Source organism: Heteronotia binoei, chromosome 19, assembly GCF_032191835.1.
Source record: "Heteronotia binoei isolate CCM8104 ecotype False Entrance Well chromosome 19, APGP_CSIRO_Hbin_v1, whole genome shotgun sequence".
Classification (NCBI taxonomy): Eukaryota; Metazoa; Chordata; class Lepidosauria; order Squamata; family Gekkonidae; genus Heteronotia; species Heteronotia binoei.
This window is the reverse complement of record NC_083241.1, coordinates 35,481,792-35,499,085: the sequence shown is the minus strand read 5'-3', so window position 1 is coordinate 35,499,085 and position 17,294 is coordinate 35,481,792. Positions and strand designations below refer to the sequence as shown.

The 17,294-nt window shown below is 48.4% G+C and overlaps 1 protein-coding gene across 2 annotated transcripts; it reads right to left on the bottom strand.

Moving 5' to 3' along the window:
• Nucleotides 1–1,480: 1,480 nt before the first annotated feature.
• LOC132587511 (zona pellucida sperm-binding protein 3-like) lies at nt 1,481–15,497 on the bottom strand. 2 transcript variants are annotated; one of them, XM_060259789.1, is made up of 9 exons: nt 14,837–15,497; nt 12,010–12,128; nt 11,013–11,116; nt 8,736–8,913; nt 8,520–8,637; nt 7,137–7,225; nt 5,627–5,790; nt 5,388–5,513; nt 1,481–1,651 (listed from the first exon to the last, which is right to left on the bottom strand). In XM_060259789.1, the coding sequence occupies exons 1-9, from the start codon at nt 15,245–15,247 to the stop codon at nt 1,536–1,538; spliced, it is 1,425 nt and encodes a 474-aa protein (XP_060115772.1). In that variant the 5' UTR covers nt 15,248–15,497; the 3' UTR covers nt 1,481–1,535. The 2 variants fall into 2 exon arrangements, with proteins under 2 accessions (XP_060115772.1, XP_060115773.1); XM_060259790.1 differs by having other exon boundaries at nt 5,642–5,790.
• Between the last annotated feature and the right edge of the window lie 1,797 nt (nt 15,498–17,294).

The following is a 17,294-nucleotide window of genomic DNA, read 5'->3' as shown; positions in this document are numbered from 1 at the left end:
TAGGCTCAAGCCAGGTGATGTCATTTGCGTCTCTGCCAGGATAAACTTCATCTGTTCTACAAATTTCCAAGTTTAAAGCCTCTCTTAAAGAGACATTGTATTTTTCCAGTTTGTTGGCAACCCTATGTCATAAGCACCTGCATACTGTTGCCATTCTCCAGGAGGGACCTGGGGATCCCCCAGAATCACACTTCATCTCTAGACTATAGGGATCAGCTCCCCTGGAGAAAATGGCTGCTTGGGAGGGTGGGCTCTACCACATTGTACCCCACTGAGGTTCCTGTCCTCCCCAAGCTCCACCCACACTTTTAATCATGCCCATCATTTTAGTCTGATGTCACAAGCACCTAAAGCATCTCAGCTGTTTTCTGCCTGATCAGCATCTCCCTCGCTGTAGTGACTCAGCAAGTGACTGGAGATGCAGGGGTCCCCCTCCACATCACTCAATGTCTAGATGTTACCTCCTTGAATGGGATGCTTCTCTTGGTCTTAACTTGGGAGCTGCCCTCTGCCCTGTCACGCTTTGTCACGCTTAGTCCTCCCTCACTCTACACATGGCTTTCCATGGACACACATGTCTGTGCATGTCTCTCCTGTGATACAGTGCCCTCATCCTCCCACACACATGATGCCGGTGTTAAGTTCCCTTGCCATTTTATTATATCTGTCCAATATACTCCATTTATAACGTACCTGCTTGCTTTACTTTGATGCACTAATGCTTTCACTTCGTAACAGACACAAGTAACTGCTTATGCCCTACAGACCAGTACATCAAGGTCACTTTATCTGGTCTCCAGAGACAGCTCCGCAGCCCACTGCCTGCTACCTCAGAGAAGTTGGTAGGGAAAAAGTTATACTCGTTTGTGGGCTTTTTGCACTGTAATTTAGGCAAGCTGAGTAATGCCCCTAGATAAGGTATATAAGCAGGGGTGGAATTCTAGCAGGAGCTCCTTTGCATATTAGACCACACACCCCTGATGTAGCCAATCCTCCAAGAGCTTACAAGACTCTTTTTTGTAAGCTCTTGGAGGATTGGCTACATCGGGGGCATAATCTAATATGCAAAGGAGCTCCTGCTAGAATTCCACCCCTGTAGGTAAGACTGGTCACCTTACAGGTGATCCAGTTCTGACACCTCCATGTGTGTGCTACTGCTCCGTCTATCCATAAAGACAACTTTGACAATCCTGGAAGTCCTCTTTAATTGAAGATAGTCCCAGAGCCGACAGTTGGACAAGGTGGCCATTCATGATATGGGAAGTACTATCTAGATTAGGCTTCCTTCTCTTCTTTTGACTGCAACCTGAATGTGAATTGGATCTATTTGAATCAATGCAAATTCACCTTTTTTGCAACATACTTCTTGGGAGATTTATTTACCACGCTCAGTATCATGCTTCTACAACAGGGCAAACTCTGCTGTATGAGCTAACTGTCCCAATACACCTTTCTTCCAGACAAGTCAACAAGATACAAGCAAGTTCCATTTACTTTATTTTTTTAACATCACGTTATTACATCACTAGGAGATCTTAAGGAGAGCTGGAATGCTTCTTGGCCAAGAGGAGAACTGCCAGAGTCAGAGCTAAAACCATAGCGATAGACATCAAAACCAGTCCCACGATCAGCGCAGGAGTTGAAAAGCTCCCTGTGAACAAGAACATAAAAGATTAAAAGGCACTTTTCACCAATATATCAAAGAATCACAGAGTTGGAAGGGGCCAGACAGGCCGACCTCCCCCTCCCCCCACAGCCTAATGCAAGATCAGCCTAGAACAGGGGTGTCAAACATGCGGCCCAGGGTCCAAATCAGGGTCTCGGAGGACTCTATCAGGCCCCCGACCAACTGGCTCTTGTCTGCTTCCTTCTCCCTCTCGCTTCCTTCTGCATCACAGCTTGCTTTGCCAGGCTTGCTCAATCACACAGCTGAGCTACAGAGCAACGTCTCTATTTTATCCATTGGCTGAGGCTCCTCCCTTGGGGAGGAAGTGGGGAAGGAGAGCTTGCTTTGCCAGGCTCTCTCAATTGCACAGCAGAGCTACTGAGCCAAGCCTCTCTTCCTTCTATTGACAGGCTTCTCCCCCCTCCTGGTCCCCTGGGGAAGGAAGGAAAGAGCCAGAGCTTCTTTTGCCCAGTTCCCTGCACCCCATGGGAGAGATACAAAAAAGCACCTTTAAGACCAATGAGTGCTAATGTTTTAAGCATGTTTTATTTTAAGTTTTTTTAAAAATCTTTAATTGTATGTCTGCGCCCTTTATAAACTTTATCTCTCTGCTATCTAATCTTAAATATGTACACATACGGCTCGGCCCAACATGGCTCGGCCCAACAAGACATGGCCTGCCCCAACAAGGTCTCACTTATGTCAGATCCGGCCCTCATAACAAATGACAACCCTGGCCTAACACTTCCCTGACTACTGTTTGTCCAGCCACTGCTTGAAGACTGCTGGTGAGGGGGAGCTCACCACCTCCCGTGGTAGCTGATTCCACTGTTGAACAACTGTCAAAAAGATTTTCCTAATATCCAGCCCGTACCTTCTCTCCCTTAATTTAGACCAGGGCTTTTTTAGACCAGAGGCCCCGTGGCGCAGAGTGGTAAAGCAGCAGTACTGCGATCTGAACTCTCTGCTCACGACCTAGGCTTGCCAATCCCCAGGTCCCAGCGGGGGTTCTTCCACTGTCCCGGGCTCCTTCCCGCCCCCAGTCAGCTGGCCAGCGGGGGGAAGCCCCGCCCCCAGAGGACCATGTGCCTTTCCAGCTCCGGAGTCTTCAGTCTCCAACTGAACGACTTCCTCTTGGGATGGTGTGTCTGTGTTACTTTGAAGAAGTTGGCAGCGATTCGTGAGTAGAGAGGCCAATCCCTCGCTTCAGAGTTGCCAGAAACGGAAGGGAGGGGGGGAGAGGGAAAGGTCTGCTGAGCATTTTGTTATTCCCTATGTGGAGATCGATTCTCATAGGGTATAATGGGGAATTGATCTGGAGGTTTCGGGGGCTCTGGGGGAGCTGTTTTTTCAGGTAGAGGCACCAAATTTTCAGTATAGTATCTAGTGCCTCTCCCCAAAGTACCCCCCAAGTTTCAAAACGATTGGACCAGAGGGTCCAATTCTATGAGCCCCAAAAGAAGGTGCCCCTATCCTTCGTTATTTCCTAATGAAGGAAGACATTTTAAAAGGTGTGCTGTCCCTTTAAATGTGATGGCCAGAACTCCCTTGGAGTTCAATTATGCTTGTCACACCCTTGTTCCTGGCTCCACCCCCAATGTCTCCTGGCTCCACCCCCAATGTCCCCAGATATTTCTTAAATTGGACTTGACAACCCTATCACGACCTGAGTTCTATTCCAGCGAAAGCTGGTTCAGGTAGCCTAGAACAGGGGTGACTCAGCCTTCCATTCTTCCGAGGTTGGTAAAATGAGTCCCCAGCTTGCTGGGGGGAAAGTGTAGAGGACTGGGGAAGGCAATGGCAAACCACCCCGTCAAAAGTCTGCCATGAAAATGTTGTGAAAGCAGTGTCACCCCAGAGTCAGAAACGATTGGTGCTTGAACAGGGGACCTTTCCTTCTTTTCTTGGCAGAAAAAGCCCAGCAGGAACTTGTTTACATATTAGGCCACACCCCCTGATGCCAAACCAGCCGGAACTGCGTTCCTGCTAACCACCCCCGCCTCGATTTAGGCCCATTATTGCAAGTCCTCTCCTTTGCTGCCAACAGGAACAGTGCCCTGCCCTCCTCTTAGTGACAGTCCTTCAAATACTTAGAGAGCAATCATGTCTCCCCTCAGCCTCCTCTTCTCAAGTTACTACCTGGGAGGTAGAAAACCTTAGAATAGGCATTTGATAGTAAAAGAGATGGGGAGAATTTTTCAGAGCTTTGGACTTCTCAGTTAAAAAGAGACAACTAAGGGAGGGAACATGATATATATGAAATTATGCATGGAGGTATATGAAATTATGCATGGAGTGGAAGAAGAAGATAATGGATTTATATCCTACTTGACACTCTGAGTCTCAGAGTGGCTCACAATCTCCTTTACTTTCCTCCCCCACAACAGACACCCTGTGAGGTGGGTGGGGCTGAAGAGGGCTCTCACAGCAGCTGCCCTTTCAAGGACAACTCCTACAAGAGCTATGGCTGACCCAAAGCCATCCCAGCAGCGGCAAGTAGGGAATCAAACCCAGTTCTCCGAGGTAAGAGTCCGCGCGCTTAACCAAACTGGAGAGAGCTGACAAGAGAAATTTTTCTCCCCTCTCCCGAAATACTAGAACTTGAGGGCTCCAATGAAACTGACGGGCAGTAGACTCAAGACAGACAAAAGGAAATATTGCAAAATGAGCAATTAAAATGTGACGCTCACAGTCACAGGATGTAGTGATAATCACAGGAACGACTTTAAAAGGGGATTAGATAGATTCATGGAGGAGAGTTCTGTCAGTGGCTGCTAGCTATGGTGACTCAGGGGACCTCAACATTCAGAAGCACTAAACCTCTGAATCCCAGAGCCAGGACGTAACAGAGGAAGTCCTGGGCCTCTCTGCCTTCTTGCTGGCCACATGACACAAATAACCAGGAAGGAGTATCAGTATATTAACCAAAGCACATAAAGAACCTTCACTAGTATAACATTAACTTAAAGTGGAACTCAATATAACAATTGCAGGAATCCATGCATGGATTACAAGTGCCTTTTCCTGTGATTTGTTATATTGGTCTCCACTTTAATATTACACTAGTGAGGGTTTTTTTTTTTAGTAAGAGTGAGTTTGGTGTAGTGGTTAAGTGTGTGGACTCTTATCTGGGAGAACTGGGTTTGATTCCCCACTCCTCCATTTGCAGCTGCTGGAATGGCCTTGGGTCAGCCCGAGCTCTGGTAGGAGTTGTCCTTGAAAGGGCAGCTGCTGTAAGAGCCCTCTCAGCTCCACCCACTTCACAGGGTGTCTGTTGTGAAGGGGAGAAGATAGAGATTGTAAGCCACTCTGAGTCTCTGATTCAGAGAGAAGGGTGGGGTATAAATCTGCAATTCTTCTTCATGTCTTTTGGTTAGCTGACTACTGTGTAAGACAGGATGCTGGATTAGATGGACCACTGGTATGATCCAGCAGGGCTCTCCCTATGTTCTTAAAGGCCTTGCCTCCTAGATCCTGTTGGCCCTCCAGAGGCACTGGTTGGCCACTGTGTGAGACAGGACCCTGTACTAGATGGACCACTGGTCTGATCCAGCAGGATCTCTCCTTACGTTCTTACGTCCTGCTTCTTCCGTAGTGATTCTAATCTCGGCACCAATTCTGAAGCCTGCAGCCAAATTTCTAGACCTGTTCCTGCTCGACCCCCCAAACCAGCTGTACCCCAACCAGACAATCTTGCTAGATATTTAATAGTTTGACACACCTTGTTCTTCAGTTGCCTCCAGTGTTTGGCTTTGGTGGCTCAGGGACCTTCTGGAAGCCATGTATGCGTCTATGAGGAAGATGGGTCCTAATGTTACATCCGTCTCCACTTCTTTCTTCTGCTTCTCTATATCGGAACAGAGTTCAATAAGACACCATGAGCTCAAGAGGATTACACTACTCCAAGTGTTAACTGGTGGGACGGTCATTACATCAAAATTAGTGGGCGTCTTTTCCTACCATTGTGGAACATACCACGTCTGGCTGCCACGTCTCTGCCAACTCGCCTTCCTCCAGACCATCTGTCCCAGGGATTGACTCTCCCTGACTGGCCACCAGTTGGTCCACAGTTTCTGGTTTCACAGCAGCCACAGATGTCCCTTTTACCTTCCACTGGAATCCACCTAGAGTACAAGAGAGGGTAAAGAGGAACTCAAGTTAGTTTTGGAGAGACTCTTTCCAGTAGAGTCATCTCCAACTGCGGGGGACAGGCACTGCCCTATATCTTTAAACCTTTCACCTGTAATTTTTAACTCACCCTTCTTCCTCCAAGGTAGGGTTGCCAGGTCTGAATCAAGAAATATCTGAGGTCTTTGGGGGTGGAGCCAGGAGCAAAGGTGTGACAAGCATGACTGAACTCCAAAGGGAGTTCTGGCCATCACATTTAAAGGCACCACACACCTTTAAAATGCCTTCCCTCCATTTGAAAATAATGAAAGGGAGGGGCACCTTCTTTTGTGGCTCATAGAATTGGACCTCCTGGTTGAATCTTTCTGATACTTGGGTGGGGGGTGGTTTGAAGAGAAGCACATGATACTGTGCTGAAAATCTGGTGCCACTACTTCAAAAAAAAGTTCCCCCAGAGCCCCACAGATTGATTCTCCATTGTACCCTATCGGAACTGTTCTCCATAGGGTATAATGGAACACCAAGTAGACCTTCAACCCTGCCCCCCCACTTTCTGATAACCCTGGAGAGCCTCCAAAATGGGAGATCCCCTACCCCAACTGGGGACTGGCAACCCTGCTCCAAGGAGTTCACTGGTAACCATGGTTTCTCATCCATTTTGCCCTCAAGTACCCTGAGGTAAGTTTGGCCAAGGAAGTGACTGACCGAAGGTTTCCAAAGTGAGCTTTGAAGGCCTTCTGGCGAAGGCTGAGGGGGAGAGTCAGTCCCTGGACTAGATAGACTGGAGGAAGGTAGGACACAGACATTAAGGTTATACACAGTATGTTCCATATTGGTAGGAAACAGTTGGCCATATGAGGACACTTAGCTGCCTCTACCATAGCTGCCTCTACTTGACTTGGACCCTTCCAATACTGTGATTAGCTCCAGTTGAATGGCAGCCATTTTGTGGCCCCAGTTCCATGGCAGCCATTTTGTTGTCATACCTAGTAACCTCTCTCAACATTCCAGAAGCACCCATAAACTCAACAAGGCTGAAGACTGGTAGGTTAGAGTTATCAGACAAGGATCTGGGAAACCCAGGTCCAAATCACTGGGGTAGTGGGGATTTGAACCTTCACCTCAGGTTCAAGCCCAGTTCTAACTACTACACCATACTGCATTACTCCATCTGCTCATGAGTTCACCAGTGATCCATTTGAAAGATCATTCTTAGTACCCATTGGAAGCTCCAAGCTCAGAACCAACCTTGTTAGAAAGGGAAACAGGAATATAAAAGATAGCAATTTGAGTTAACCTTTCATCTTACTTCCTATACAGACCTGCAGATCAGCTTACTCACACGTTGCTTGCTTTGCTGAAAGAGCATGCTTTCTTCACAGGATCGGGGACCTGTTCAACAGCGGTCACTTTCAAGTGGCAAGTAATATACTAGAAGCCAACAGTTTTTTTTAAGTTAGTAACACAGCAAGACTTCGGAACTTTAAGTATGAGACCGAGGCCAAGTCTCTACAAACATGAGTGGGTATTTTTGACCAGATGAATATAATTTTAAGGTATTATGCAGCAGAAGTCCAATGCCAATGTACGCAAATTTAAAATTAGCTGCCTTTCTGCTTTCTGGAACTCAAGTTGGTTGACAATATAAATGAAGAAAACAGAATTAAAATTGCAACAAAAACTATTCAAATGCAGTCCTGAATGTCATTTAAAACCTAGCTTTCTTTGTACATGGTTAAATGCTGAGGGCTAGATGCTCCCAATGGTCAAGTACTTCCCATGCTCATATCTTGTTCTGAGTATTTGAGAATACATACAAGTTTAAGGTATGTTAACCAAAACTCAGAATAGATGTTGGAGTAGCTCTGTGTTGATAGCATTGTTAATTGGTTTATATTGAGTAATACATTCAAGTTGTTCTCTTTGAATTGTTCTGTTTGACATTCTCGATACTGGGGAAGGCGTTGGAACTAAGTTTGAGCTCAGTAGAACCATCAAGACCATCCAGATTCCCTAGCATATAAGTACAAGTTAAAACTCACTTTGTTGGATACTCACGAAAACTTACACCTTGGAAAACTTAGTTGGTCTTTAAGATGCTACTTGACTCAGATTCTGTTCTACTACTGCAGTTTAACTCAGCTGCTCCACAAAATAGGGGTAGAAGATATTTATAAGAAGAAGATATTGGATTTATATCCCGCCCTCCACTCCGAAGAGTCTCAGAATGGCTCACAATCTCCTTTCCCTTCCTCCCCCACAACAGACACCCTGTGAGGTAGATGGAGATATTGGATTTATATCCTGCCCTCCACTCCGAAGAGTCTCAGAATGGCTCACAATCTCCTTTCCCTTCCTCCCCCACAACAGACACCCTGTGAGGTAGATGAAGATATTGGATTTCTATCCTGCCCTCCACTCCGAAGAGTCTCAGAGCGGCTCACAATCTCCTTTACCTTCCTCCCCCACAACAAACACCCTGTGAGGTAGGTGGGGCTGAGAGAGCTCTTACAGCAGCTGCCCTTTCAAGGACAACGTCTGCCAGAGCTATGGCTGACCCAAGGCCATTCCAGCAGGTGCAAGTGGAGGAGTGGGGAATCAAACCCGGTTCACCCAGATAAGAGTCCGCACACTTAACCACCACACCAAACCGGGTGAGGGAGAAGCAAATGCAATGAGCTATCCCTGTGTTTCAGCTGAAGCCAGGTTGCGAGCAAAGTCTCACCAAGTCTTGAGAGTCTCCTGTAAACTTGAAGACATCTACTGTGAACCGGAGTGAGTCTTCCGTGACCCTTGGGGATAAAAAGGTAGCGCTGGAATCTGATTTTCCATCAACAAGACAGCTGGAAGAGAAGGTAGCCATCAGCAATGCTTCCTGTCCCACAAGCAATACTTCCTGTCCCACAAAGTAACTCAGTGGCAGGCCTTAGGAAGTTCTTACCCGTGGTAGTCAATTATAGCATATCTGGGACTGGAATCGCTGTCTGGGCTCATGGTGGCCACACAGTTGTCCACAAAAAGTCTCAGAGCTACATGGTTCTCTCCATTCACGTTTGCCTGGATGTTCATAACATCCCCCAGCTGGTACCTATTGGAGAGTCTCTCAGAACTCCAGTCATCTGGAAGGAAAGCTTGTTATAGAACCATATCTGGAAGGCATTCAAGTAAGGGACAACTTGTAACGATCAAGGCAGTAATCCAACATGGCACCCAATGAGCTCTTGGGCACTCAACCTGGTTTGGGAATCAGCACAAAGAACCATGTTTCTTCCCGCTCAAAAGACGGCAGGTATTTTAAAAAACTCTAGGAGATATTAACATCAGGTCAGCAGAGAACACCCATCTGGAAACAGCTACCTCTACCATATGAAGACACTTGGCATGGAATTTTCTGTGCTGTGACTGGCCTCAGGTCAATGGCAGCCATTTTGTGGCCCCAGTTCTATGACAGTAGTTTTGTTGCCACACTTACTAGCCTCTCTCAATTTTCAAGAAGTGCTCATAAACTCAAGAAGGTTGAGGGCTGGTAGGTTAGAGTATCAGGCTAGGACCTGAGAGACTCGAGTTCAGATCCCCAGCCATGAAACTCCCTGGTTGACCTTGGACCAACCATGGTCTCTAAACTTACCTCACAAGGTAGTTGTGAGGACTAAAGGAGTGGTAAAGTACCAAAGAGCTCAGGGAAAGGCAGGGTAAAGATGGAACGATGGGTCCAGTTGCAGACTGTGTGACAGCAATGCTAGGTGAGCCACTCTATAGCTGTGGTTCAGCGGAAGAGCATCCGCTTTGGATGCAGAAGTTCCCAAGTTCAATCCTCAGCATCTCCACTTGAAAGGATAAGGTAGTAGACAATGGGAAAGACCTTGAGCTGGGACCCTGGCTCAGTGGTAGAGCATCTGCAGTAGAGGGTCCCAAGTTCAATCCCCGGCATCTCCAGTTCAAAGAACTGGGCAATAGGTGATGGGAAAGACCTCAGCCTGAGACCTTGGAGAGCTGCTGCCAGTCTGAGTAGGTAAGACAGACCTCAATGGACCAAGGGGGTCTAATTCAGTGATATGGCACCTTCAATCTGGCTGAGAGGCCTTAGCACAGAGGTCCCCAGACTTATTGAGAATAATAATAAGAACTGCAGATTTATACCCCGCCCTTCTCTCTGAATCAGACTCAAGAGCATCTTATAATCGTCCTCCCTCACAACAGATACCCTGTGAGGTAGGTGGGGCTGAGAGACCTCTCCCAGAAGCTGCTCTTTTAAGGACAACTCCTACGAGAGCTATGGCTGACCCAAGGCCATTCCAGCAGCTGCAAGTGGAGGAGTGGGGAATCAAACCCAGTTCTCCCAGATAAGAGTCACTTAACCACTACAGCAAACTGGCTATCTGTAGGCACCACAAGAATTCTAACTCAGAGTGGTGGATACAGCCACAAAACGGTTTCCACAAAATAGCTGCTGCAGGTGGCGTAGCAAGCCACAAAATGGCTGCCAAGGCTTCCTTCCAGTCACACAGTGCAGATCCTTGTGCTGCGTTGGCAGCTGCTGCCCGAGCAACACTTTTTAAAAAAACCTGCACAGCCAATCAAATCTCCAGTGGTCAACCAAAAGCCTTGCTGGGCAAAAGTCCCATCTGACTCCACTCACTTTCTAAAAACACCTGGCAGGAGCCTGGGAAACTGTGGCGCCCGTGGGCACCATGTTGGAGATGCCTGGCTGCATTCGAATCCCACTCACCAGGGCTCATTTTGTAGCAGGAGCTCCTTTGCATATTAGGCCACACCCCCTTGATGGAGCCGACCCTCCAAGAGCTTACAGGGCTCTTAGTACAGGGTCCAGAGATAGAATTCCAGCAGGGGCTCCTTTGCATATTAGGCCACACCCCCCTGATGGAGCCAATCCTCCAAGAGCTTACAGGGCTCTTAGTACAGGGTCCAGGGATAGAATTCTAGCAGGGGCTCCTTTGCATATTAGGCCACACACCCCTGATGGAGCCAATCCTCCAAGAGCTTACAAGGCTCTTAGTACAGGGTCCAGGGATAGAATTCTAGCAGGGGCTCCTTTGCATATTAGGCCACACCCCCTGATGGAGCCAATCCTCCTGGAGCTTACAGTAGGCCCTGTGCTAAGAGCCCTGTAAGCTCCAGGAGGATTGACTACATCAGGGGGTGTGGCCTAATATGCAAATGAGTTCCTTCCTGCCACAAAATGAGCCCTGCCACTCACCGTTCATTAAGCGCAAGGAGAAACTGAGCTTCTGTTCTGCAGAAAGAGTCGAGCTGAAGGGGATCCAAGTTGGCAGGATAGCCTTGCTGCTGACGTTGCTCTTCCTAGGACAAAGGGGGATTTCAATGAAAGGAAGAGCCTACTCCAATGTACGGCAGAGGGTGCCAACCTCCGTACAGTGGCTGGAGATCTCCCCCTGTTGCAACTGGTCTCCAGATGACAGAGATCCGTCCCCCTGGAGAAAATGGCTGCTTTGGAAGGTGGCTACCATGACATTGTACCCTTTTGAAGTCCTTATCTGCAAGCCCCACCCTCTTCAGGCTCCACCCCCAGTCTCCAGGTATTTCCCAATCCAGAGCTGGCAACTCCAGTACAGTGGGATCCAGGGCTTTTGTAGAAAAAAACCCTGCAGGAACTCATTTGCATATTAGACCACACACCCCAGACATCACCATTGTTTCACTGGACTTTTTGTAGGAAAAGCCCAGTAGGAACTCAGTTGCATATTAAGCCACACACCCTAACATCACCATTGTTTCATTGGGCTTTTTGTAGGAAAAGCCCAGCAGGAACTCATTTGCATATCAGACCATACCCCCTAACATCACCATTGTTTCACTGGACTTTTTGTAAGAAAAGCCCAGTAGGAACTCACTTGCATATTAGACACACCCCCTGACACCATTGTTTCTCTGGGCTTTTTGTGAGGAAAGCTCAGTAGGAACTCATTTGCATATTAAGCCACACTCCCTGACATCACCATTGTTTCATTGGGCTTTTTGTAGAAAGAGCCCAGCAGGAACTCATTTGCATATTAGGCCACACCCCTGGCATCGCCATTGTTTCACTGGACTTTTTAAAAAGAAAAGGCCCAGTAGGAACTCATTTGCATATTAGGCCACACCTTCTGATGCTAAGCCAGCCAGAACTGTACTCCTGCTCAAAAAAAGCCCTGGTGGGATCCATAACCACCATCTCCTTTTCCTTCCCAACTCACCTTGGATAGTGACACTCAATGGGGACTTCAGCCGGGCTGGTCCTTATCACCACTGCATTGCTAGCAGGGGTGGGCTTGTAGAACAAGGTGATGCTGTAGACCAAGGACTCCGGCGTCATCTGTGCGGAACGAGGCAAAGGCACATTAGAAATAGAAAAGAGAAGGAGTCCAGGAGCCCCTTGAGAGCCAGTTTGGTGTAGAGGTTAAGTGCGTGGACTCTTATCTGGGAGAACCGGGTTTGATTCCCCACTCCTCCACTTGCACCTGCTGGAATGGCCTTGGGTCAGCCATAGCTCTGGCAGAGGTTGTCCTTGAAAGGGCAGCTGCTGTGAGAGCCCTCTCAGCCCCACCCACCTCACAGGGTGTCTGTTGTGGGGGAGGAAGATAAAGGAGATTGTGAGCCGCTCTGAGACTCCAATTCAGAGAAGGGCGGGGTATAAATCTGCAGTCTTCTAGCAAAATTTGTAGCAGAGTAGGAGCTTTTGTTGAGTCACCGCTCACTTCTTCAGAAATGAAATGACTCGTGAAAACTCCTACTAAATGCTCCTTCTGAGCTGTGGAATCTCATGAGCACAAATTCTATTTTGGGAGCTGCTGCAATTAAAGTTGCAAACAAGTGATTTGGCTACTGCATAAATTAGTTCGCTCAGGTGACGTGTTCCCTCCAAGCTGAGTTAATGGTTTGGGGTTTTTTAGCCTCTGGCTCACACAGTTGTCTTAGCTCAGGAAGGATGGCCCCAGAGCAAACTAATTTATGCAGTAGCTCACAACTTTAATGCCAGAAGCTCAAAAAGTACAATTTTAGCTCACAAGACTTCACAGTTTAGAGGAAACACTGCTCTGGGGGCATCCTCCCTGACCAAAACCAAAAATGTGTGAGCTAGAAGCTAAAAACTGAGCTAGCTCGCACTAGCTCAGCTTAGAGGGAACATTGGCTCCTACCTTCCCACATTTTAAAAAAAAATTGTACTTTATGTGTATGCGCACTGTGTGTGTGTGCACACCTGAAAGTCATGTCATGTCGACCTCTGGTGACTGACCCCTACTGGGGGGCATGAAGGATATTCAGAGACTGCAGTGTTTTATTGGATGCCTCATCTCAGTAGGGTTGCCATCTCCAGGTTAGGAAATACCTAGATATTTGTGGGGGGGGAAGCCTGAGGGTGGGGTATAGGGAGGGGAGGGGCCACAGCAGCATGTATTGCCATAACGGCCACATTCCAAAGTAGCCATTTTCTCCTGGTGAACTGATCTCTGTTACCTGGAGACCAGTTGTATTAAGGGGAGATCTCCAGCTACCACCTGGAGGCTGGCAACCCTGCATCTCCTTGAGTACACTATGTTGAACTCTGTAACCCACCTTGGGGTTCAGTGAGAAGGGCAGACTATGGATGAAGCAAATAAAGAATTCTCCTTCCACCTTACTATCACAAGCTCTTGGGCCAGTCACACACCCTGAGCATAACATTTGTCACTGTGAGGAGAAAATAGAAGAGAGAAGTCTGTAAACCACTTTGGGCCCCACTGGTGACAAAAGTGAGGTACAACTTGAAGTAAAATAAGTAAACCAACAACCACCCTGTGAGGTGGGTTAGGCTGACAGATGAACTAGCCCCATATCACCCGGAACACTTCCTTGGCAAAGAGCAGTGATTTGAATCTGAGTCTCTCAAATCCTAGTCTAGTCTCTCAAATCCTAACCCTGAAGGAGGGATGGCCAGCCTCCAGGTGGGACCTAGAAATCCCCCCAGAATCATAGCTCATCTCCAGACTACAGAGATCAGTTCCTCTGGGGAAAAAATGGGTGCTTTGGAGCAAAGGTCCCCAATTCTCAGTCTGTGGACCTGTACCGGTCTGTGAGTTGTTAGCAACCTGGCTGAGTTGTATAATTATTTCGTTATATATTACATATGAAGCTGCCTTCTACTGAATCAGACCCTCAGTCCATCAAAGTCAGTATTGTCTACTCAGACTGGCAGCGGCTCTCCAGGGTTTCAAGCTGAGGATTTTCACACCTATTTGCTTGGACCCTTTTTTGGAGATGCCAGGGATTGAACCTGGGACCTTCTGCTTCCCAAGCAGATGCTCTACCACTGAGCCACCGTCCCTCCCCAATTACAATGGAAGAAAAAGATGATGATGACGACAACATTGGATTTATATACCACCCTCCACTCTGAATCTCAGAGTGGCTCACAATCTCCTTAATCTTTCCCTCCCACAACAGACACCCTGTGAAGTAGGTGGGGCTGAGAGAGCTCTCCCAGAAGCTGCCCTTTCAAGGACAACTCTGAGAGCTATGGCTGACCCACAGCCATTCCAGCAGCTGCAAGCGGAGGAGTGGGGAATCAAACTCTGGTTCTTCCAAATAAGAGTCTGCACACTTAAACATTACACCAAACTAATAGAAATAAAGTTCATGATTGTGTCATCCTGAAACCATTGTGCACCCCCCACCCTCCCCGGTCCATGGAAAAAATGTTTCCCACAAAACTGGTCCCTGGTGCCGAAAAGGTTGGGGACTGCTGCTTTGGAGGGTGGGGGGGACCCCACTGAGATCCTTGTCCTCCCCAGGCCCCACCCCCAAATCTTCAGGCGTCTCTAGACAGCCAAACACAGCCCCTCCATATTGACACAACTGAAGGTTTCACAGCCACACATTTCCGGCAAACTGCAAACACAGCCGCTGTTAGCTACTTTCAGTCTCGTCTTCAGTCTTGTGGTCAGAATACCACCTGGCTCCAAGCGAGAGGAAGCCTTCTGGAGTCATTCAACCAGAGATGTGTCAACACTCCCCAACAGAACAGTCAAGACAACGAGAAGTTACCTGCAAAGTACTTCCACATTCATGGAGCATGGCTTCAAAGATCACCTCCTCCTTCACAGCGTCCAGGGAGGTGTACTTGCAGCCGGAAGACCCCAGGCTGAGATCCCTTGCTTGGATCAGCCTTCCGGTGCCAAACAGGTCCCTCTTCACTGTCACCACCACCTGGGCCTCCCCGCACTTTACTGAAACAGGGGTGAAAGTGGACAAAGCCCTAGTCTGTGAAGCATCCACCCAAGCCCAGACATCAGACTCAGGCCAGGAAGGAGAGTAGGGTGGCCAGGTTGGTGGGGCCGTCTGAACAGGTCGCCAGAAGATCCGGTTTCTCGCAGAGGAATCCCAGAGGTTGAAAGCAACCACCCCACTGAGAAGCCAACCAAGGAAAGCCAGACCTAATGTCAAAGACAGTCCCATCTTGCTTGTTTCTAAAGACCCAACCTAAAGCAGCATTGGCCTCCTGGAGGCCTTTATACCTTATCCAGAAGCCCCCCTTCCTCTTCCCTCCCCAATTCACCCAATTGCATGCATTTGCCAGCTTGCAAATTCTGCAAGGGAAAGGGAGTCTCAATCAGATCCAGCTGTAGTCAGGACAGGGTGAGGGGAAACGAAAGGTAACCTCTTGTAGACACAACCCTGAAGCTACTTTGGGGGATTTGCATCAGCCAGGGACGAGGTTGGATGGATTTGAATGCCTCTCCCCCTATGAAGGCGCAGCTGTCAGGGAATGGGGCTGCTATACCTTTAAGAGCTGCAGAAGTTCCTAGAGGGACTTGCCACAAGCAAACTCAGGTGGGAAAAGCTGCAATCGCTAAACTTCTCTTGCAGACCGGAGCAATCGCTGCCTTCTGGGCTAGTTTTCCAAGTACTGCAAGGTACAAGAGGTGAAAGGGCCATCCTTCCATCTCCTTCAGGCTCAGGCCAAAGGTTCCCACATGCCTCCAGGCTCCACCTGGAGACTGGTAGCCCAAAGACATGATGCTTGACGTACGGTTGCCAGCCCTGGCTTGGGAAAGACCTGGAGATTTTGGGGCTGGCGCCTGGGAAGGGCAGGGACCTCAGTGGGGTACGAGGCCATAGACTCCACCCTCCAATGCAGCCATTTTCTCCAGGGGAACTGATCTCGGTCCTCTGGAGATCAATTGTAACCGTGGGAGATCTTCTGGTGCCCTCTGGAGGATGGCAACACAAGGAAGGAACTCAGCAGGGACATGATGCCCTAAAGCAGGGGGGGGGCCAAACTGTGGCTCGGGAGCCACATGTGGCTCTTTCACACATATGGTGTGGCTCTTGAAGCCCCCACTGCCTGGCTTGGAGAAGGCATTGAAAGGCTCTTGAAATCGCTTCTCCAAGCAAAGCCAGCCGGCAGCTTTGGAAAAGACATTTAAACTTAAGTTGCTTCCTTTTCGCCTCTCCCTCCCTCCTATGTGCCTTCCTTCCTTCTTGTGGCTCTCAAATACCCAATGTCTATTCTATGTGGCTCTTATGTTAGTTTGGCCACCCATGCACTAGAGTCCATCCATCTGTAAATTGGGAACCTCTGGACTAGCTTTGCTAGGGAGAGCGCCTGCCCCGTTACAGAGCTCTGTATTCCACCTTGGGTTGCCAATCCCCAGGTGGGACAGGGATCCCCCGGTTTGGAGGGCCCCCCCCCCCAATGCTTCAGGGTCATCAGAAAGCAAGGGGGGAGGGAAATGTCTGCTGGGCACTCCATTATTTCCTATGCAGACCAATTCCCATAGAGTATAATTGAGAATTGATCTGTGGGTTTCTGGGGCTCTGGGGGAGCTGGGTTTTTTTGTTAGAGGCACCAGATTTGTGGCATAGCATCCAGTGCCTCTCCTCAAAGTACCCTCCGAGTTTCAAAAGGATTGGACCAGGGGGTCCAATTCTATGAGCCCCAAAAGATGGTCTCTGCATGGGATGGAGAAGATAGAGAAAGAAGTCCTTTTCTCCCTTTCTCACAATACGAGAACCCGTGGGCATTCGATGAAATTGCTGAGCAGTCGGGTTAGAACGGATAAAAGGAGATACTTCTTCACCCAAAGGGTGATTAACATGTGGAATTCACTGCCACAGGAGGTGGTGGCGGCTACAAGCATAGCCAGCTTCAAGAGGGGGTTAGATAAAAATATGGAGCAGAGGTCCATCAGTGGCTATTAGCCACAGTGTGTGTGTGTGTGTGTATATATAATTTTTTTGGCCACTATGTGACACAGAGTGTTGGACTGGATGGACCATTGGCCTGATCCAACATGGCCTCTCTTATGTCTCCCTGTCCTTCATTATTTTCAATGGGGGGGGGAAGGCGTTTCAAAGGTGTGCAGTCCCTTTAAATGTGGCAGCCGGCACTCCCTTTGGAGTTCAGTTATGCTTGTCACAACTTGCTCCTGGCTCCACCCCCAGATATTTCTTGAATTGGACCTGGCAACCCTAATCCACCCTCAAAGCCCATTCAGGCCTC